This window comes from Amphibalanus amphitrite, unplaced genomic scaffold (genome assembly GCF_019059575.1).
Source record: "Amphibalanus amphitrite isolate SeventyFive unplaced genomic scaffold, NRLGWU_Aamphi_draft 000268F_arrow, whole genome shotgun sequence".
Classification (NCBI taxonomy): Eukaryota; Metazoa; Arthropoda; class Thecostraca; order Balanomorpha; family Balanidae; genus Amphibalanus; species Amphibalanus amphitrite.
The window spans coordinates 111,260-133,593 of record NW_024881763.1 but is presented as its reverse complement, the minus strand read 5'-3'; the positions used below and the strand labels follow the sequence as shown (position 1 = coordinate 133,593).

Here is a 22,334-nt window from a genome sequence, read left to right as displayed (position 1 = left end):
ATACATGAGTCGATCAGAAATTCACTGTAGATTTCGAAAATGGTGTCAAATGCCACTCAAATACCCCCATTCGCATGTACGAAGCAATATAACACTGACCTTCAGTTCCGCGTGCCATTCTCCATAGGCCACTGTGTATTAAATAACGCGTTCACTGATCGCAAAAAAATGAGACCCACATATGACGCGTTTGCTACCAGCCAATCAGCGCTCGAGATGCCGAGCGCTGATTGGTGGAGAGGGCCGTCGTCAGCAGTCCATTACATGTTGTTTTCCTTGAACATATACGTGAGCAGCTGATGTTGCTCACGGGTTGTTTCCATTTTTCGTAATGCTGAAGGCACGGGAGCGAACCCCCCTGGCATACCGTTGTGTGAGTCAAGATTCTTACAGATAGAGGGCCTTGACAGATAGTGTGAGTGGTGTTTTTTGGGTGTTTTTGTTTTGTGAGCAAGATTCTTACAGATAGGTGTCAGTGTGAGCAGTTCAGTGTTTTTATATAGGTACCTTGGCACTTGGCAGTTCTCTATATACCGTTTGTGTGAGTTACCGTCTTTATTAGTTACCGTGCATTTCATCAATAACATTTGTAGGTCTTGGCTTTAATTAATTATCAAGCTGCATCTCAGATTCTATCCTGCATCTGTTGCATATCAACATTTTTTTTTTCATTGGTACTATTAGGTTTATGGGGATAATTAGCGGTGTCATTGATTTTTCGCATCCGTGTCAGTAGGATGATTACCATACATGGGGGTGGAATCTGAAAGCAGGGTGCCTGGGGCGATTTGATCAAGGCTCTCAAATTTGTCACGTGAAAACCCAAATCTTCAGGGCACTTAATCACTGGTGCGCGACGAGCTGATTGAGTTCCTGACCTCCACCGGCCAGCTGTCTAGACACCAACATGGGTTCCGTCCCAGAAGGTCCTGCAGCTCACAGCTTCTCGAGGTGCTGGAGGAATGGACCAACATACTTGAACAAGGTGACTGTTGACGTGGCATACCTGGACTTCCGAAAGGCGTTTGACGCAGTCCCTCACACGCGTCTACTAAAAAACTAAGGTGCTCTAGTATCTCAGGCAATCTTCTTCAGTGGATACAGGCATTCTTATCCGGACGCAAGCAAGAAGTACCTAGTCGTGAACAGAAGCCACTCGGAACCCGCTGCAGTCAGGAGCGGGGTCCCTCAAGGATCAGTCCTGGGGCCCCTCCTGTTCCTGCTGTTTGTGAACGACATCCCCTCGGCCCTCTGTGGTCGACTGCTCGGTGAAGATGTTTGCTGACGACACAAAGCTCTACCGGAAAATACAAAACAGAGTCTCCTCAGAAGCCGCCGAGTTTGAGGGGTTGGCTGTCGCTCCTAGAGCTGCCAGAGACCACCCCACCCAACATACCCAACCGGCGAAGGATGCGCATAGTCGGAACACCGGTGGTGCCCTGCCTGAGGCTGATGCGGAGGGAGAGGTGGCTGTCTCTCCTAACGGAGATGGCAGAGACCACTCTGCCCAACCATCGCCCATGCAGTTGGTGCAAGTCCCAACGGCAACGACATGTCTCCAAGGCGACATCGATGCTCTGGTGGCATGGTCCGACCGCTGGCAGCTCCCATTCAACGAGGGGAAATGCAAAATCCTGTATCTGGGTCGCCACAACCCTCGGATCAAATACACTATTGTAGGAGTCGAATTGCAGGTGGTTAAAGCTGAACGCGATCTTGTTGTCCACGTGGACTCTTCGCTGAAGTTTCGCAAACAGGCTGCTGCTGCTGCGGCCAAGGCCAACCAGATCCTGGGAATCATCAGGCGATCGTTCGAGCTCATCGACAAGTCAACCCTTCCACTGTTTACAAGACACTGGTACGCCCACACTTGGAATTCGGCAATGTGGCGTAGGGCCCGTTCAATCGTGCTGATCAACTGTTAATTGAGCGAGTCCAGAGGAGAGCAACGCGCCTGGTAACCTCAATCAGACACCTTCCCTATGAAGAGCGCCTACAAACACTGAAACTGCCTTCACTGTTCTATCGTCGGCGGCGAGGCGACATGATACAAATGTACCAGCTGTTCCATGGAGGCGTTGATTTGGCTCCTGAAGATTTCTTTACTGCTGCCACGGACGGCCGAACTCGAGGTCACTCGCAGAAGGTCCAAAAGCCCAGAGCCGACACCAGATCAAGGAGGAAATCATTCAGTGTTAGGGTCGTCAATGATTGGAATGGCTTGCCTCAAACGGTCGTGGACGCTGCTTCTATTGAGCAGTTCAAATCAAGACTGGATGCCCACTGGGCAAACATCAGGTACAAGATACCTGATAGGAGTTAGAAAGGTCAAATATGTCAGGAGCTCGATGAGAACGGTTCCCTACAGGCCAAGTGGCCTCTAAATTCCGATCAAATCAAGGTAAGGTACTTAACGGTGGAAAATTTCACGGTAATCACATGATTTATATGCCTTCCAGTGCCCTGTTTTCAGATTCTATCCATACATGCCGACTGTTTCGCTCTACCAATTTTGATTTGAATTGGGGAGAGTGGGGTAAGATGCCCAGGGTGGGAAAGATGCCCCACCCCATCTAGCGGCAAAATAAAGAATCGAATCTGGAAATTAATGTTCTTGGACTAAAGCGGAAGCCTGCCTTGTTACCTGCACAAAAATTTGTGAAGCTCAGTTGGGCAACGGTTGGCAGTTGATTGCATGTCTTTTATTTGCTGCTTTCAAAAAATATTTTGGTGTCAAAACATTGTAAATATTGAAGAAGATAAATAATTTTTAGTCCCTTGCTATGATCGTGATACATCAACATGCGTTTACTGTGTCCCAAACATTTTGTTTCAGGGTGTAGTTTTATGGCTAAGAAATTGTACTGATTAAATGTAAATTAAGTACCTACCTTGGGGAAAGATGCCACCTGCCCTGATGGGGAAAGACGCCCCCCCCCCTTAATCTGTAGGATGTCCTTCAAGCAACCCATTGAATCATTTATTACATACTTGTGATGAGAGACAAAAGCCGATCTGGGACTATTGAGAGTCCAATATGGTCGGGTGCTCCACATGCTGGTCTCTCAGCCCACACAGAGACTTTTTGGGCGGCATCTGACTCTGAGAGCCCTCAGTCATGACGGCCTCTGTGGGCCCCATTATTGGCTCCAAGGCCCCTCACCACATCCTTTGAGGGCTCCCACGCTGGCTCCACGGGCCGTGCTGGCATCTGAGGTCCCCATGATGGGTTTGAGGGCCCTCAAGCATCATGAAGACTTATAAGGACCCGACAACAGTCTTTGAACGCCCCCATGGAGGCTTGTTTGGCCGCGCTGGACTATGATGGCCCTAACGATGACCTCTGAAGCCCCTCACGATTACTTTTGAGGGCCCTTACGAATTACGATGGCGTTTAGTGATCTTCCCCAACGCCAGAGGGAGTCTTTTTCACCCTCTGTGGTAAGATGCCCCCTTTCACTTTTTCAGCAAAATGCTTAACCTGGCAGTTGCAGGGGTATTTCGCCACCTGCCGTTTGCTGGGGGGGGGGGGGGCGTTAAACGCCCCCAGCCGATAACTTGAGAACCAATTGGCGTAGCGAAACGCACGAGGCGCATAGGCGGCGGAACGGGGAGGGCACCGGGGCACCGTGCCCCCCTTTGATTTTGGCATTTTAACATTAGCCCTGTGGGCATTGCAGGGAAAGAATGGGACCAAAAGTCGGTAATGCCCCCCCCCCCTTAATTGAGGGTGTTCCGCCGCTACTGACGAGGCGGCAAACGAAAGAACGCGACGAAAGGCTTCAGATGAGTACTTTAAAGTTGAATTCTGAGGTCACAGGTGGGGTCAAGGTCAGGTCAAACATCTGAAATCGGGCTTTCAGTAGCATGCACTTCAGAACCTCGCAATGGGCGTCTCTCGTCATAAACTCTGTCAAAACGGTGCACAAGCCATCATATAAGGCCTACAACAGTGTCAGACCCATGTAGGGGTCAGTCAAGCATAGGTCAGAGTCAAGGTCAGGTCAACCAGGTAGGCTAATATCCCCGAAAATCAAAACTGATATTCGCAACCTGTGACACATGTTTTATGGGTAATTTTGGGCGTAGAGCACGATGGTGACATTAATTGTATCATATGTGTACGCGTTTGGTTCAAAAAGTTCAATTTAAGAAATGCATGTATGTGCGAGTATATATCATGGTCGTGAAGTAGTCACGAGAAATTGCCAAGATTCAGTTCAAGATTTTGGAAAATGCGGAACGATAATCAAAAATCGAAGATAGCCATTTGATTGTTCATGGTATTGGCAGTCTAATGGCGCTTACGGCATGTCTGTATCTTTATTCTGTGATTTTATATGATTTTTTTTTTTAACATATGCCGTTTTTTGGTCGAAAACTCATAAATCATGACGTTACTTAAACCTTGATATCTCAAAAAAACTTCCGACCGTTTTTGTTGAAACTTTGTCACAATAAACTTCAATCAATTCCCTACAGGTACCCAAATTTTGGCGCGCCTGCGGCTCGCCGTTTTATACAAAGTTTAACGCTCCCCCCCCCCCCCAGCAACTCGCGGATTAATGGCAAAACAAGTTATCACATTTCAGGCACGAGAGTGTGCTATTTTTTGGAGAAAAGTGATGTCGACTTCCATTGAAACTGCAAGTTTTTGCTTTCTGATCGTCATTTTCGAATAATACATGACATTGCCAACCACTGGGCATCTTTCCCCACTCTCCCCTACTAAATATGATCACATCAAAAGTTGAAGGGGAGGGAATGTACCTGGTGCTGGGATTCATTTATGATTGCTCGTTTTTTATAAATTTAGCTTGAGTGTTGGGTGCACTGGCAGAGCCGGAGCCCACGCTAAGCAGAGCTTGTTGTGTAGACCTTGAACCCTACTGTCCGATTGTACAGTTTCAGGTGACCGGAAATTTAGATGCCAAAGTTCAGTGTGCCCCTCAAAGCCAGACAGCCTGTCTCACTCCCTCAGCTGTCTTCAACTAGCTGCTGCTGCTCCCACCAACCGCAGACCATGCCCATCAGAAGTCAAATATCGAGAGCCGGAGCAACTTGAACCCAGTCTCACTAATCACTACTGGAAGTCCGGTGCTCTACCAACTGAGCTACGGGACAGGCTAACGGTTGACAGGCTAAACAGTTGTTATTAATTGTTTTGATTGTTATGCAGGTGCTCTGGACAGCTGCAGAGTGTGGACCATCTAGTCAGGAGTTGGATAACTTCAGCACCCAAATATCAGGTTCTGCAGCCTGTCACACCAACATTTATTAATAGTGCAAAAATTCACTGGCATGAATCTAGCACACTTTAGACATAGCTGATTGTTACCAACAGCAGCTCATGAGAATACAATAGAATGTTGACAGCAACTCAATAGTGTGAACCCATGTAGGCTGTTGACAGCAGCTCAGTAGAGTGGATTCCAGCAGACCCGACTGGGACAGCAACTCAATGGTGTGAACTCCAGTAGGCTGCTGACAGCAGCTCGGTAGAGTGGACTCCAGTAGGCTGTTGACAGCAGCTCAGTAGAGTGGACTCCAGTAGGCTGTTGACAGCAGCTCAGTAGAGTGGACTCCAGTAGGCTCCTGGCAGCATCTCAGTAGACTGGACTCCAGTAGGCTCCTGGTAGCAGCGCCGTTGAGGCTGGTGTATGGCTGAGGCCCACTGTCACGGACCGTCGCTTCCGCTGGGCCCTCTGAGCGGCGCGGAACGTGGCCATGAACTCGGCTTTGGCGGCGGCCACCTCGGGTGTGTCCTGGACGGGCGCCGGTATCACGCCCTGCTGGGCCATCCGGAACGTGGCCATGAACTGGGCCTTGGCGGCGGCCACCTCGGGCGTGTCCTGGACGGGCGCCGGTGCGGGCGCCGCCATCCGCAGCTGGGGGCTGTGCGGCGTATGTGCGCCGGACGACCGCAGGCTGGGCGTGTCGGCCCAGTATTTGACGGTGCGCACCGTGCCCTCGGCGTCGATGTAGCGGTACTGGTTGTCGGTGACGCCGAGCAGGGCGCTCTGCGAGCGCGCCGAGCGGCCGATGCTGTCGGCGAACGTGTGCGGGGAGGTCGCGGCGCGACTCCAGCGCTGCCAGCCGGCCAGCGCGCCGCTCCAGCCGGCCGGCTGGCCGCGCGAGACGGCCGCACACAGCAGCGCCACCTGGCCGACAGCGGGCGGTCAGCGCACGGCCGGTGTAGCCACACAGAGCTACTGTGGCAGTCCAAACAGTTCAGTGACTTGTTAATGCCAATGTCATATGCTACATGCAATTACGGACTCGTTTTAGCTCCGAAGTACCTACCGTTGTTGTGCCACAGTAGATAACGATACTGGTATCTTTGACTTACAAATTCCCCTTTGGTCTGATGTTACCTGAACGTTGCGAGCCGTAGACTTTCTGCCGCTGAGTTTCCTGACTCGGTGATAGCTGGCAGGCCCAGGTAAAGAAGAAAAACATCCACGGGAGCGAGTAGCGACGGAATGGGGTGTCTCAATTTGCAAGTAGTGATGCAAGCAGTGTTAAAAATTGTATTATTTTTAATCGGTTGAAGCTAAGTCTAAATGTTGAATGAATGGTTACGGGCACTGGCGTCAGCTAAGCCAAGCCTGTTGCATATAAACACGGACCCACCAGTCCACACCTTCTCCCGCTGCTGTCTAGCCGGTATGAATACTGACATTACTCCCGAAGGTTTCACATATTGCAAGAGGAGGCGACGCTGGCTGGATGCAGTGTAACCTTTCTCACCAGTTACGAACTATCCTCAGTTACAATTAAGACTTTTGGGCATAATGGGGAAGACATACCTAATTGAATCAAACCGGAATAAGAAGAGTACTGCCTACGCTACGAAGCGTTTTGCGCCACTTACCACGAGGAGCTTCATGTCTGCGCTCTGGTCCGGTGCCCCGCCTGTTGCTGCTGCTGCTGCTGCGGTGGGGACCGCCGCGGTGGATTATATATACCCACCTAGGGGACCAGGCCGGCCGCCGGCGGCGACAGGGCCGTCTGGGCGCGGTCCCGCAGGATCGCGCAGAATTGCACAGGCGCCTCGCAAAAACAGCCCGCCCCAGATGAAGATGGCACCGGCGATACTGCCTGCTCAAGGCCGACGGCTCATCTGGGCCGCGCCTGCCTGTCCCGCTCGGCGGCAGTCGGCTCTGTTTCACCCCGTCAACAACTGGAATATTGGCACTCGCCGGAAAATTAATTAGCCCGCTAATATTCTTTGCAGTGGTGAGATCCATTTTCTCCATCTCATTGTCTCGCCAGGCAGTTCTTCCTCTCCAGGGCTAATATGAATGCTGTTTTGAACCTGAAGTTTTTTAGGGTGGAGGGGGGGGGGGGCTTTTTATGAATCCAAAAGTTTCATACCTATCACTAAATATAGTAAGCGTTAACTACCTTTTTCTTTTTAATTGCTCGTGAGCGACCCCGGTCTGCGAGTTACCTGCCGATTTTGTGGGAGTGGGTTAATGTCACTGATGGGACGTTGATCTCCAATTTCCAAACACCGGTGCACGTGAGCTCGTACTTACATGACCATTGCACAGAGCCTGTTATCCACTGAGCCGCTCCTGTCAACACCGGCATCAATCATTCACCGGTAATCATTACTGTCCCTGTGCTCTGTGCGTTACTGTCCCTGTGATCTGTGCTTTACTGTTTCTGTGAGCTGCTTCAATCTCTGTTACCCCTCAGAATCTCGGAACGTGTCTTTGCACGAGGTCAAAGTTGGAATTTTGCTGTGTCCCATGTTAAGTCAATGGACGGCGATGTCGAGACTTTGCAGAGACATTTTCATTCAATCTTTGTATAAAATTTTAGAGATAGATTTCGCCCAAACTCTTATATCTTGTAGAGGAAAGAGCATAGTACTTGCTGGTATGCTTCGTTAAGGTGGCAAAACTCATTTTTTCTTTTAAAGTTAATTTGAAATTTAAATTTTTTAACATGGAAAGTCAATGGGAGCGTCTTTATTCCTCTATAACTTTTAGCTTTCGTAAGATATATAGGTGAAAAGTTAATATAATATACAACTTTTGATGCTCTTTCCACTGATGCATAGGACGTCACTGCACGATGTGCCGTTTTTAAGAAAAGCTGTAAAAAATCAGGGCTCGACTGTGACTTGAACCCAACCACATTAGAGTATACGAACAGGTGACGGCGATACCTCCCGTGTGCGGATGCGACACTGATTATTGCTAAATATTAGCAGTAGGCCGCCTGTGGGGTGCCTTTACAAACCTTATATCTCTGCAACCACTGGACCGATTCACTCGCGGTCTTTTGTGTGGGATAGCTTCTTCCTTTCTTACACGTAATGTGCTGTTCTCGATGCGTATGGGTGACCCCTAATGCACGTGCCACGTGCAAAACGAAGAGGTGTCAGTTCGGTAACAAGTCTAATAACTCTGTAGTTAGTTTGCCGTTTGCGCTGATACTTGGCATGGTTGTAGGCACCTGCCGCGCAATGCATTTCCATGTGTCACGGTTGGGGTGCCGCTGCACGTGCACACGGGCAGGGTGACGCTTCCAGATCTCGAGAACGGCTGGGCCGATTGTGATCAAAGTTGGCACACCGCTAGAGGCTGGTAAGTAGGGTGCCGTGCACAAGTCAGATGGGACCCGTTGTGCACGTGCGCACGTGCAGGCTGACGCTTCCAGATCTCAAGAACGGCTGGGCCGACTGTGCTCAAATTTGGCATACCGCTAGAAACTGGTTAGTAGGGTGCCGTGCACAAGTCAGTTAGTATGTATTTTCATGTGCCACGGTTTGGGTGCAGCTGCACGAGCGCACGTGTAGGGGTCGCTTCCAGATCTTGAAATTGACGGGGCCGATCGAGCTCCAATTTGGTACACCACTAGAAACCGGCGAATAGAGTGCCGTGCACAAGTCAATTGGGGCCTAAGCTGCACGTGCGCACGTGCAGGGTGTCGCTTCCAGATCTCGAAAACGGCCGGGTCGATTGCACTCAAATTTGGCACACCGCTATAGACCGACGAATAGGGTGCCGTGCACGTCAGTCCGTAGTAACCGCAGGTTGTTTGAAAAGACAAACACTATTCGTTAGAATTGTGTTTTTCTATTGAAAAACAACCGGAGCGGTCGTTGTCCGGGCTATGTTTTGCAAGTCTGGCAGCGAATCAGTACAACTTGATTGGGGCCTAGACGAAATGTACAATCTTCGTAAAAAGTTCAGGGTATGGGCTCCCGGAGGCGATCTACCTGATGGCAACGGTCGCTACTCGCTTAAAACCTCGTGGCACGTGGCACGTGCGATTCCATTTTCCCCGTGTTAAGTCAATGGGGTTTTGGACAGTTTTTGTGCGATCGCCAATAGCGGGAAAACGAGCCAAGGAAGAGGTTGTTTTCTTCCCAGCATTTTATGGCAAACACGTTTGGGTACACGCCAGTGTGCGCTGTATACCCCTCAGAATCTCGGAACGTGTCTTTGCACGAGGTCAAAGTTGGAATTTTGCTGTGTCCCATGTTAAGTCAATGGACGGCGATGTCGAGACTTTGCAGAGACATTTTCATTCGATCTTTGTACAAAATTTTAGAGATAGATTTCGCCCAAACTCTTATATCTTGTAGAGGAAAGAGCATAGTACTTGCTGGTATGCTTCGTTAAGGTGGCAAAACTCATTTTTTCTTTTAAAGTTAATTTGAAATTTAAATTTTTTAACATGGAAAGTCAATGGGAGCGTCTTTATTCCTCTATAACTTTTAGCTTTAGTAAGATATATAGGTGAAAAGTTAATATAATATACAACTTTTGATGCTCTTTCCACTGATGCATAGGACGTCACTGCACGATGTGCCGTTTTTAAGAAAAGCTGTAAAAAATCAGGGCTCGACTGTGACTTGAACCCAACCACATTAGAGTATACGAACAGGTGACGGCGATACCTCCCGTGTGCGGATGCGACACTGATTATTGCTAAATATTAGCAGTAGGCCGCCTGTGGGGTGCCTTTACACACCTTATATCTCTGCAACCACTGGACCGATTCACTCGCGGTCTTTTGTGTGGGATAGCTTCTTCCTTTCTTACACGTAGTGTGCTGTTTTCGATGCGTATGGGTGACCCCTAATGCACGTGCCACGTGCAAAACGAAGAGGTGTCAGTTCGGTAACAAGTCTAATAGCTCTGTAGTTAGTTTGCCGATTGCGCTGATACTTGGCATGGTTGTAGGCACCTGCCGCGCAATGCATTTCCATGTGTCACGGTTGGGGTGCCGCTGCACGTGCACACGGGCAGGGTGACGCTTCCAGATCTCGAGAACGGCTGGGCCGATTGTGATCAAAGTTGGCACACCGCTAGAGGCTGGTAAGTAGGGTGCCGTGCACAAGTCAGATGGGACCCGTTATGCACGTGCGCACGTGCAGGCTGACGCTTCCAGATCTCAAGAACGGCTGGGCCGACTGTGCTCAAATTTGGTATACCGCTAGAGACTGGTTAGTAGGGTGCCGTGCACAAGTCAGTTAGTATGTATTTTCATGTGCCACAGTTGGGGTGCAGCTCCACGAGCGCACGTGTAGGGGTCGCTTCCAGATCTTAAAATTGACGGGGCCGATTGAGCTCCAATTTGTATGGGTGACCCCTAATGGTAGTGCCACGTGTAACCGCAGGTTGTTTGAAAAGACAAACACTATTCGTTAGAATTGTGTTTTTCTATTGAAAAACAACCGGAGCGGTCCGTCTCCGGGCTATGTTTTGCAAGTCTGGCAGCGAATCAGTACAACTTGAGCGGGGCCTAGACGAATCGCTCAATCTTCGTAAAAATTTCAGTGTATGGGCTCCCGCAGGCGATCTACCTTATGACACCGGTCGCTACTCGCTAAGAAGTCTTTTGCGCGTGGCACGTGCGATTCCATTTTCCCCATGTTAAGTCAACGGGGTTTTGGACACTTTTTGCGCGATCGCAAATGGCGGGAAAACGAGCCAAGGAAGAGGTGGTTTTCTTCCGAACATTTTATGGCAAACACGTTCCGGTACACGTCAGTGTGCGCTGTATACCCCTCAGAATCTCGGAACGTGTCTTTGCACGAGGTCAAAGTTGGAATTTTGCTGTGTCCCATGTTAAGTCAATGGACGGCGATGTCGAGACTTTGCAGAGACATTTTCATTCGATCTTTGTACAAAATTTTAGAGATAGATTTCGCCCAAACTCTTATATCTTGTAGTGAAAAGAGCATAGTACTTGCTGGTATGCTTCGTTAAGGTGGCAAAACTCATTTTTTCTTTTAAAGTTAATTTGAAATTTAAATTTTTTTACATGGAAAGTCAATGAGCGCGTCTTTATTCCTCTATAACTTTTATCGTTAGTAATATATATAGGTGAAAAGTTGATATAATATACGACTTTCGATGCTCTTTCCAACGATGTATAGCACGTCACTGCACGATGTGCCGTTTTCAAGAAAAGTTGTAAAAAAGCAGGGCTCGACTGTGACTTGAACCCAACCACATTAGAGTATACGAACAGGTGACGGCGATACCTCCCGTGTGCGGATGCGACACTGATTATTGCTAAATATTAGCAGTAGGCCGCCTGTGGGATGCCTTTACAAACCTTATATCTCTGCAACCACTGGACCGATTCACTCGCGGTCTTTTGTGTGGGATAGCTTCTTCCTTTCTTACACGTAGTGTGCTGTTCTCGATGCGTATGGGTGACCCCTAATGCACGTGCTACGTGCAAAACGAAGAGGTGTCAGTTCGGTAACAAGTCTAATAATAACTCTGTAGTTAGTTTGCCGATTGCGCTGATACTTGGCATGGTTGTAGGCACCTGCCGCGCAATGCATTTCCATGTGTCACGGTTGGGGTGCCGCTGCACGTGCACACGGGCAGGGTGACGCTTCCAGATCACGAGAACGGCTGGGCCGATTGTGATCAAAGTTGGCACACCGCTAGAGGCTGGTAAGTAGGGTGCCGTGCACAAGTCAGATGGGACCCGTTATGCACGTGCGCACGTGCAGGCTGACGCTTCCAGATCTCGAGAACGGCTGGGCCGACTGTGCTCAAATTTGGTATACCGCTAGAGACTGGTTAGTAGGGTGCCGTGCACAAGTCAGTTAGTATGTATTTTCATGTGCCACGGTTGGGGTGCAGCTCCACGAGCGCACGTGTAGGGGTCGCTTCCAGATCTTGAAATTGACGGGGCCGATTGAGCTCCAATTTGGTACACCACTACAAACCGGCGAATAGAGTGCCGTGCACAAGTCAATTGGGGCCTAGGCTGCACGTGCGCACGTGCAGGGTGTCGCTTCCAGATCTCGAAAACGGCCGGGTCGATTGCACTCAAATTTGGCACACCGCTATAGACCGACGAATAGGGTGCCGTGCACGTCAGTCCGTAGCACACCGACTCCGGTCTGCACGTGCAAGGCTCATCCTCTCGTTTGGTGGCGGGCGTTTTTGCTGCGTTTACAAAGGTGCTTGCTCAAACAACCTGCGGTCCCGCGATGTAACCGCAGGTTGTTTGAAAAGACAAACACTATTCGTTAGAATTGTGTTTTTCTATTGAAAAACAACCGGAGCGGTCCTTCTCCGGGCTATGTTTTGCAAGTCTGGCCGCGAATTGGGGCAACTTGGGTGGGGCCTAGACGAAATGTACAATCGTCGTAAAAAGTTCAGTGTATGGGCTCCCGGAGGCGATCTACCTGATGGCAACGGTCGCTACTCGCTTAAAACCTCGTGGCACGTGGCACGTGCGATTCCATTTTCCCCGTGTTAAGTCAACGGGGTTTTGGACACTTTTTGCGCGATCGCCAATAGCGGGAAAACTAGCCAAGAAGGAGGTGGTTTTCTTCCCAGCATTTTATGGCAAACACGTTCAGGTACACGCTAGCGTGCGCTGTATACCCCTCAGAATCTCGGAACGTGTCTTTGCACGAGGTCAAAGTTGGAATTTTGCTGTGTCCCATGCTAAGTCAATGGACGGCGATGTCGAGACTTTGCAGAGACATTTTCATTCGATCTTTGTACAAAATTTTAGAGATAGATTTCGCCCAAACTCTTATATCTTGTAGAGGAAAGAGCATAGTACTTGCTGGTATGCTTCGTTAAGCTGGCAAAACTCATTTTTTCTTTTTAAGTTAATTTGAAATTTAAATTTTTTAACATGGAAAGTCAATGGGAGCGTCTTTATTTCTCTATAACTTTTATCGTTAGTAATATATATAGGTGAAAAGTTAATATAATATGCAACTTTTGATGCTCTTTCCACTGATGCATAGGACGTCACTGCACGATGTGCCGTTTTTAAGAAAAGCTGTAAAAAATCAGGGCTCGACTGTGACTTGAACCCAACCACATTAGAGTATACGAACAGGTGACGGCGATACCTCCCGTGTGCGGATGCGACACTGATCATTGGTAAATATTAGCAGTAGGCCGCCTGTGGGGTGCCTTTACAAACCTTATATCTCCACAACTACTTGACCAATTCACTCGCGGTCTTTTGTGTGGGATAGCTTCTTCCTTTCTTACACGTAGTGTGCTGTTCTCGATGCGTATGGGTGACACCATAATGCACGTGCCACGTGCAAAACGAAGAGGTGTCAGTTCGGTAACAAGTCTAATAACTCTGTAGTTAGTTTGCCGATTGCGCTGATACTTGGCATGGTTGTAGGCACCTGCCGCGCAATGCATTTCCATGTGTCACGGTTGGGGTGCCGCTGCACGTGCACACGGGCAGGGTGACGCTTCCAGATCTTAACCGCAGGTTGTTTGAAAAGACAAACACTATTCGTTAGAATTGTGTTTTTCTATTGAAAAACAACCGGAGCGGTCGTTGTCCGGGGTATGTTTTGCAAAGTTGGCCTGAGATTGGGGCAACTTGACGGGGGCCTAGACGAATCGCTCAATTTCCGTAAAAAGTTCAGAGTATGGGCTCCCGGAGGCGATCTACCTGATGGCATCGGTCGCTACTCGCTAAAAAGTCTTTTGCGCGTGGCACGTGCGATTCCATTTTCCCCATGTTAAGTCAATGGGGTTTTGGACACTTTTTGCGCGATCGCGAATGGCGGGAAAACGAGCCAAGGAAGAGGTGGTTTTCTTCCGAGCATTTTATGGCAAACACGTTCCGGTACACGCCAGTGTGCGCTGTATACCCGTCAGAATCTCGGAACGTGTCTTTGCACGAGGTCAAAGTTGGAATTTTGCTGTGTCCCATGTTAAGTCAATGGACGGCGATGTCGAGCCTTTGCAGAGACATTTTCATTCGATCTTTGTACAAAATTTTAGAGATAGATTTCGCCCAAACTCTTATATCTTGTAGAGGAAAGAGCATAGTACATGCTGGTATGCTTCGCTAAGCTGGCAGAAATCGTTTTTTCTTATAAAGTTAATTTGAAATTTTAAATTTTTAACATGGAAAGTCAATGGGAGCGTCTTTGTTGCTTAATAACTTTTTACGTTGCAGATATACCAAAGTGAAAAGTTAATAAAATATACAACTTTCGATGCTCTTTCCAACAATGTATAGAACGTCACTGCACGATGTGCCGTTTTTAAGAAAAGCTGTAAAAAAGCAGGGCTCGACTGTGACTTGAACCCAACCACATTAGAGTATACGAACAGGTGACGGCGATACCTCCCGTGTGCGGATGCGACACTGATTATTTGCTAAATATTAACAGTAGGCCGCCTGTGGGATGCCTTTACAAACCTTATATCTCTGCAACCACTGGACCGATTCACTCGCGGTCTTTTGTGTGGGATAGCTTCTTCCTTTCTTACACGTAGTGTGCTGTTCTTGATGCGTATGGGTGACCCCTAATGCGCGTGCCACGTGCAAAACGAAGAGGTGTCAGTTAGGTAACAAGTCTAATAACTCTGTAGTTAGTTTGCCGATTGCGCTGATACTTGGCATGGTTGTAGGCACCTGCCGCGCAATGCATTTCCATGTGTCGCGGTTGGGGTGCCGCTGCACGTGCACACGTGCAGGGTGACGCTTCCAGATCTCGAGAACGGCTGGGCCGATTGTGATCAAAGTTGGCACACCGTTAGGGATCGGCGAGCAAAGTGCCGTACACAAATCGGATGGCACTCATCTTGCACGTGCGCACGTGCAGGGTGACGCTTCCAGATCTCGAGAACGGCCGGGCCGACTGTGCTCAAATTTGGAATACCACTAGAGACTGGTTAGTAGGGTGCCGTGCACAAGTCAGTAAGTATGTATTTTCATGTGCCGCGGTTGGGGTGCAGCTGCACGTGCACACGTGCAGGGTGACGCCTCCAGATCTCGAGAACGGCCGGACCGATTGTAGCCGAACTTAGCACACCGCCAGAGATCGGTAAGTAGGTTGCCGTGGAAAAGTCAGATGGGACCCATTTTGCACGTGCGCACGTGCAGGGTGTCGCTTCCAGATCTCGAAAACGGCCGGGTCGATTGCACTCAAATTTGGCACACCGCTGTAGACCGACGAATAGGGTGCCGTGCACGTCAGTCCGTAGCACACCGACTCCGGTCTGCACGTGCAAGGCTCATCCTCTCGTTTGGTGGCGGGCGTTTTTGCTGCGTTTACAAAGGTGCTTGCTCAAACAACCTGCGGTCCCGCGATGCGGAGCCCGGCATCGCAGATGCCGGGTACTGTTTCTGTGAGCTGCTTCAATCTCTGTTAACTATGCGGCTGTGTCTCAGACGGCACTGTATGACTGTGTTTCAGGCGGCGCCCGGACCGGCCGTGTCTCAGGTGTGCGGCTGTGTTTCAGGCAGCGCTGTGCTGCTGTGTTTCAGGCGGTGTTATATGGCTGTGTTTCAGGCGGCGCTGTGCTGCTGTGTTTCAGGCGGTGTTATATGGCTGTGTTTCAGGCGGCGCTGTGCGGCTGTGTTTCAGGCGGTGTTGTGCGGTTGTGTCTCAGGCGGCGCCCGGACCGGCCATGTCTCAGGCGGCGCTATATGACTGTGTTTCAGGCGGCGCTGTGCTGCTGTGTTTCAGGCGGCGCTGTGCGGCCGTGTCTCAGGCGGCGCCCGGAGCGGCTCGGCCGGCCATGCAGGTGCAGTGGCACACGGCCGGCCTGCTGGCCACGGTGGCCGTGTTCGCCGGCACGGCCACGCTCGTGTTCCACCACGTGTACCGCCTCCAGCCGACGCCCTTCATCGACGAGGCGTTCCACGTGCCGCAGTGCCAGCGCTACTGCGCCGGAAACTTCACCCAGGTCAGCCGGCTGGCAGCGCGGCGGCAGACGCGCGAGGCACTAAGGGAAGCAGACCCTTTTCAAACTGCAGTTTGTCCGCTCCCCGACGGTCTTTTTATAGACAAAACCCTGAGTGTAGCTATCAATGTAATTCCCCCGGCACCGACAGAGCCCAATGGATCAGCCCGTCTCGGTGGCTGCTGCTGGCGGCTCGCTATATCAGTGGCTTAGCGTCTGTTTCGGTCTCAGAAATGTGTAAAACACACACCCAATTTTAGTGCTTATTTTTCCGTCGTTGCATACGTAGGAACGTAAAAAGTACATTATCCTTGCGTTTTTTATAGAGAAAATTGGGCACGAGATAACGGCATTCGTAATTTGAAGGGACGGGCGAACGATCTTCAATCAGCGACTGGCCCGATGACGGTGAACAAGTGACTGACCCGGTGACTGACCCGGTGACGGTGAGCAAGTGACTGACCCGGTGACTGACCCGGTGACGGTGAACAAGTGACTGACCCGGTGACTGACCCGGTGACGGTGAGCAAGTGACTGACCCGGTGACTGACCCGGTGACGGTGAACAAGTGACTGACCCGGTGACAGACCCGGTGGGCGGTGACAGACCCAGTGACTGACCCGGTGACGGACGTTGGACCGGTGACAGACCCAGTGGCAGACCCAGTGGCTGACCCGGTGACAGACCCGGTGACAGACGTTGGACCGGTGACAGACCCAGTGGCTGACCGTCTGTGTGCCGCAGTGGGATGACAAGATCACCACGCTGCCGGGCCTGTACCTGCTGTCGGTTGGTGTGCTCGGCTACACGTCCGGTCTACAGCGGCCCGCGTGCTCGCTCTACCTTCTGCGCCTGGTGAACCTGCTATTCTCAGTCGGCACGCTGATCACCCTCTATAGCATCCTGAAGGTGCTCAACGCCGAGCAGGTGAGGTGCCGCTGACAGTCTCCGCCCCGCGCCGCCACTCTGCCCAGTCTGCGGCTGGAAACATCTGCATACGGGTCAAACATCTCCCGGTTTCAAGGAAACGCTCCTATTACGGTGAAAATATATTGCTCTGTACCCAAGCCCTTGTGTTGTGGCTGCGGGTATGCTGGAATCTCATGACCCACCCAGCGATGTCTAATCGAGCCTCGATCAGCTGGTCTAAGCGTTTGTATTGAATTTGATATGAAGATGCGCTCATTCCGATGCTCCTTGGCCTTGGTGCGGCGATTGGTGTGTATGGGTTCACTACTTCTGTCGCCGCCGTGGCGGGCCGGTGGCGGGGGTGGGCGCTCTCCCCTATATCAGCTGCGGTTCGATGACGGAAGGGGTGGAAATTCTCCCCGATATCAGCTGCAGGCCGGTGACGTGTATCAGGAGCGGGTCGGTGACGAGGGTGGGCGCTCTCCCCGATATCAGCTGCAGGCCGGTGACGGGAGTGGTCTCCCTGTATCAGATCCGAGCCGGGACGGCAGTGGTCTCCCTGTATCAGATCCGAGCCGGGACGGGAGTGGTGTCCCTGTATCAGGAGCGGGCCGGGACGGGAGTGGTCTCCCTGTATCAGATCCGAGCCGGGACGGGAGTGGTCTCCCTGTATCAGATCCGAGCCGGGACGGGAGTGGTGTCCCTGTATCAGATCCGAGCCGGGACGGGAGTGGTGTCCCTGTATCAGATCCGAGCCGGGACGGGAGTGGTCTCCCTGTATCAGGAGCGGGCCGGGACAGGAGTGGTCTCCCTGTATCAGGAGCGGGCCGGGACGGGAGTGGTCTCCCTGTATCAGCTGCGGGCCGAGACGGGAGTGGTCTCCCTGTATCAGGAGCGGGCCGGGACAGGAGTGGTCTCCCTGTATCAGCTGCGGGCCGGGACGGGAGTGGTCTCCCTGTATCAGGAGCGGGCCGGGACAGGAGTGGTCTCCCTGTATCAGCTGCGGGCCGGGACGGGAGTGGTCTCCCTGTATCAGGAGCGGGCCGGGACGGGAGTGGTCTCCCTGTATCAGATCCGAGCCGGGACGGGAGTGGTCTCCCTGTATCAGATCCGAGCCGGGACGGGAGTGGTCTCCCTGTATCAGATCCGAGCCGGGACGGGAGTGGTCTCCCCGATATCAGCTGCGGGCCGGTGACGGGAATGGTCTCCCTGTATCAGATCCGAGCCGGGACGGGAGTGGTCTCCCCTGTATCAGGAGGGGGTCGGTGACGCTGCTTTGTGCCGTTCCAGGAGCGGCGCGAGTGGCGTCACCTAGTGGCGGCGCTCTCGCTGGCCTCGTTCCCGGTGCTGTACACGTTCTCGTTCCTCTACTACACGGACATGGCGTCCACGCTACTGGTGCTGCTGATGTACTCGCTGCACCTGCACCGGCAGCCAGGCGCGGCCGCCGCCATCGGTCAGTCAGACAGTCAGTCAGTCAGTCAGTCAGTTACAGTCAGTCAGTCAGTCAGTCAGTCAGTCAGAGACAGACAGTAGACAGATACTCAGTCAGTCAGTCAGTCAGTCAGTCAGTCAGTCAGTCAGTCAGTCAGTCAGTCAGTCAGTCAGTCAGTCAGTCAGTCAGTCAGTTACAGTCAGTCAGTCAGTCAGTCAGTCAGTCAGTCAGTCAGTCAGTCAGTCAGTCAGTCAGTCAGTCAGTCAGTCAGTCAGTCAGTCAGTCAGTCAGTCAGCCAGCCAGACATGCAGGCAGGCACTCAGTCAGTCAGTCAGTCAGTCAGTCAGGCAGGCAGGCAGGCAGGCAGGCAGGCAGGCAGGCAGGCAGGCAGGCAGGCAGGCAGCCAGGCAGTCAGTCAGTCAGTCAGTCAGTCAGTCAGTCAGTCAGTCAGTCAGTCAGTCAGTCAGTCAGTCAGTCAGTCAGTCAGTCAGTCAGTCAGTCAGTCAGTCAGTCAGTCAGTCAGTCAGTCAGTCAGTCAGTCAGGTCAGTCAGTCAGTCAGTCAGTCAGTCAGTCAGTCAGTCAGTCAGGCAGGCAGGCAGCCAGGCAGTCAGTCAGTCAGTCAGTCAGTCAGTCAGTCAGTCAGTCAGAGACAGACAGTAGACAGATGCTCAGTCAGTCAGACAGTCAGACAGTCGGTCAGACGCACAGACGTCCCTGCGTGTGACTGGTGACTCTCCTGCACTCTGGCTGCTGACCTAATCATCTGACTGCTGACTGTAGTGCTGACCCTCTCATCGCCTAACTGCCGACCCTTTTGCAATGTAACTGACTTCTGATCCTCTTATCGTGTAACGGCTGACTCGTCGATATCGTCTGACTGTTGCCTCATGATACGAACTGAACTGACGCTTATGATACTTAACTTTTCGTACGTTTACGTAAATTGAGTACCGTATTTCATGAATAAGATGATTGCGCGTCTTTGTCAGTAAATCGGTCACAGTGTTGACGCTGCCTGTGACGGCTGCCCGCCGCCCGCCGCCCGGTCTGTTGCAGGCGCCGTTTCGGTGCTGGTCCGGCAGAGCAATGTCATCTGGGTGGCGGTGGTGGGCGCGTTCGCCTGCACGGACGCCATGGTGGCGGCGCTGACGGCGGCCCGGTCGGCTCCGCGCCGGCGGCCCGTCGACCCGAGCTCCCCCAGAATCGTCCGGGTGAGCAGTCAGTCAGCCGCCAGCCGTCAGCCGCGGGGACCGGCTGCATGTTCCGCTTCCTTAGTACAGTATGCAGTAAAATAGTAGGATGGTAGGATTTAGTACGTAGGATACCCTGTGATTCGCAATATGAACACATTTGTTACTGCTGGCTGTATAGTCGACTACAGAAAGTGAAATTATCACGCAATTAAGCGTGCCGATTGTGAGCATTGGGACAAAGCTATAATTCGTGAACTCAGCCCGTGTGATGCGGCACAGCCTACCACTCCAGGCAAATAATTGCCCGTGAAAAGTGGAACATCATTCTGTAGTCGACTATACATACATTGGAAATTTTATCTATTTTGTATCTTTTCGCTGGTTGTTATTAGTTCTGAAGCCCAGTGGGGCTCGCTGACCTGTGGGTGAGATGTGGTGTTTGTGTCTGCCCCTTGCGCACTGCCGCCTCTGTGGGCCCCTGGCGCCGTCCCCTGGCGCCCCGCTCTGTCCCCTGGCGCTCCTCTATCTCCCCTGACGTCCCGCTCCGTCCGTCTGTCCGCCGGCCAGGAGGTGTTGCACTTCTACTGGTCGCAGGCGCGCCACGACCCGCTGGCGCTGGCCGAGGCGCTCACCGATGTGGTATACGAGGGCGTGCAGTACGGCGCCGTGTGCGCCGCGTTCGTCGCATTTGTGGCGTGGAACGGCGCGCTGGTGGTGGGCGACCGGTCGGCGCACGAGGCGGTGCTCAACGCGCCGCAGCTGCTCTACTTCCTGGCCACGTCGTCCGTGTGGCTGGCGCCGCTCATGGTCGAGTCCGCCCGGCAGGTCAGAGGGGACACGGGGGTCAGATCACCGGGTCCGAGGTCACAGCTGAGAGATCATAGTCACGTCAGGTCACAGGGGGGACTGTAACTGGAGGTCAGGTCACCAGTTACAAGGGGTCGGTTCCAGTCGCATTTCCTAACACCTCTAAACTCCTTCAAGATTGCTTCCCTGTTCCAATGGCAGCTCTAGCCCCTACAAAGCCAAGGAGGGCCCTGCTCCCTCCTCTGTCTTGCTCTTGGAGGAGTTTAGAGGTGTTAGGAAGTGCGACTGGTACAGACCGAAGGTCACACAGAGCCGGTCAGACCGCTGAGTACGTAAAGGGGTTACGCCCCGGGACCGTGATTTATAAGTTAGGCGACCGATAGTGGAAGTCACCAGCTGTAAGCTGCCATCGGGAGTGCGTAGGGTCATAGAAGTGGGATGGACCAGGTCACCGATGGTGTGTAACCACCAGGTGTCCCTGGACAGGTGACCAGGTGCCGAGTGTGCTCAGTAACCAGTAGTGTGAGCTGACCACTGCGGGCGGGCCGGTGAGCCGCGGAGGCCGGCCGACTGACGGTGCCGGCGCCCCGTCCCGTCTCTCTCGCCGTCAGATGTTGGCGACTGTGCGCGCCCGGCCGGCGCTGTGGGCCGCGCTGGCCGCCGGCCTGGCGCTGCTGCTACAGTCGGCCGGCGCGCCGCACCCCTACCTGCTGGCCGACAACCGGCACGTGGCGTTCTACGCGTGGCGCCGCTGGCTGGGCCACCGGACGCTGCGGCTGACGCTGGTGCCCGTGTCGGCGGCCACGCTGGCGCTGCTGGCGGCCGGCGGCGCCCGGCGCCCGCTGCTGCAGCGCGCCGCGCTGGCGGCCGGCACGGCGCTGGTGCTGGTGCCGCAGCGGCTGCTCGAGTTCCGCTACTTCATCGTGCCGTTCCTGCTGTGGCGGCTGCAGCTGCGGCCGCCCGGCAGCGCCGCCCTGCTCGCCGAGTGCGCCCTGTACGCCGCCGTCAACGCCGCCGTCCTCTACCTGTTCACCGTGAAAACGTTCACCTGGGACGACCAGCCGGGGGTGCAGCGAATCATATGGTGACCAGCGGGGGTGCAGAGAGTCATATGGTAACCGGACGGGGTGCAGAGGGTCCTCTGGTGACCGGACGGGGTGCAGAGGGTCATTGGTGACCGGACGGACGGGGTGCAGAGGGTCATTGGTGACCGGACGGACGGAGGACAGTGTTCCCAGTGAACTCCAGTGCGCCGTGTCTCAGGTTACTCGGTCCGCCGTTCACTGGTGCAGTCAGTAGGAGCGGCTTCTGATGTGCCGCAGCGCGGTCGGTCCTTGCCTTTGGTCATGTGCGCTCTAATTGTGCGCTCTAATTCCAATAAGTGGGACATTACCACAGGGATAATGAACTGGGGCACTGACGTAAGACCAGAGAGACGTCCCCACACGAACGTTTCCATTGGGGACTTCGTAAGTTATACGACGCATTGAGGGTGCATGTGGTGTCATTGATGAAGTTGTTCCTTTCATCATGCATTAGATGGTCAGCAGAGCAGGGAAAAGATGAACGATTTGTTTATCTTTTTCTTTTTATTTTGTTGTTTGCGTGTTTATACTGATTTTTACAGACGTGGCGTGTGCGTGTTGTTAAGGAAAAATAATCAATAAAATATGGGTCAAATGCCTTCTTTACCTGGGCACATTTTGATGATGGGTGCGTTGCAGCGTCCCTTTGTTGGCTCTCTGAGTGGCTCGAGGGGTGAAGGGTGTGACAAAGGTGAAATATATTGAAACATATAATGCATTTTCTTT

At 52.4% G+C, this 22,334-nt stretch overlaps 2 protein-coding genes across 2 annotated transcripts; one reads left to right on the top strand and one right to left on the bottom strand.

Moving 5' to 3' along the window:
* The first annotated feature begins 404 nt into the window (after positions 1–404).
* On the top strand, positions 405–22,322 carry LOC122386961 (putative Dol-P-Glc:Glc(2)Man(9)GlcNAc(2)-PP-Dol alpha-1,2-glucosyltransferase). Its single transcript, XM_043376715.1, has 7 exons — positions 405–541; positions 15,962–16,181; positions 16,923–17,105; positions 18,378–18,543; positions 19,580–19,734; positions 20,284–20,541; positions 21,135–22,322. Exons 2-7 carry the CDS (start codon positions 16,014–16,016, stop codon positions 21,609–21,611), a joined length of 1,407 nt encoding a protein of 468 aa, XP_043232650.1. The 5' UTR covers positions 405–541; positions 15,962–16,013; the 3' UTR covers positions 21,612–22,322.
* Positions 5,254–7,466, bottom strand: LOC122386964. The gene is made up of 2 exons (XM_043376723.1): positions 6,875–7,466; positions 5,254–6,161 (listed from the first exon to the last, which is right to left on the bottom strand). The coding sequence occupies exons 1-2, from the start codon at positions 6,887–6,889 to the stop codon at positions 5,607–5,609; spliced, it is 570 nt and encodes a 189-aa protein (XP_043232658.1). The 5' UTR covers positions 6,890–7,466; the 3' UTR covers positions 5,254–5,606.
* Positions 22,323–22,334: the final 12 nt, after the last annotated feature.

Bases quoted from the DNA above. Each gene is read 5' to 3' on its own strand.
- LOC122386961 (XM_043376715.1), top strand. From the start codon at position 16,014: ATGCAGGTGCAGTGGCACACGGCCGGCCTGCTGGCCACGGTGGCCGTG. The intron at 16,182-16,922 runs GTCAGCCGGCTG...TGTGTGCCGCAG, and splicing joins GCGCCGGAAACTTCACCCAG to TGGGATGACAAGATCACCAC. The intron at 18,544-19,579 runs GTCAGTCAGACA...GGTCTGTTGCAG, and splicing joins AGGCGCGGCCGCCGCCATCG to GCGCCGTTTCGGTGCTGGTC.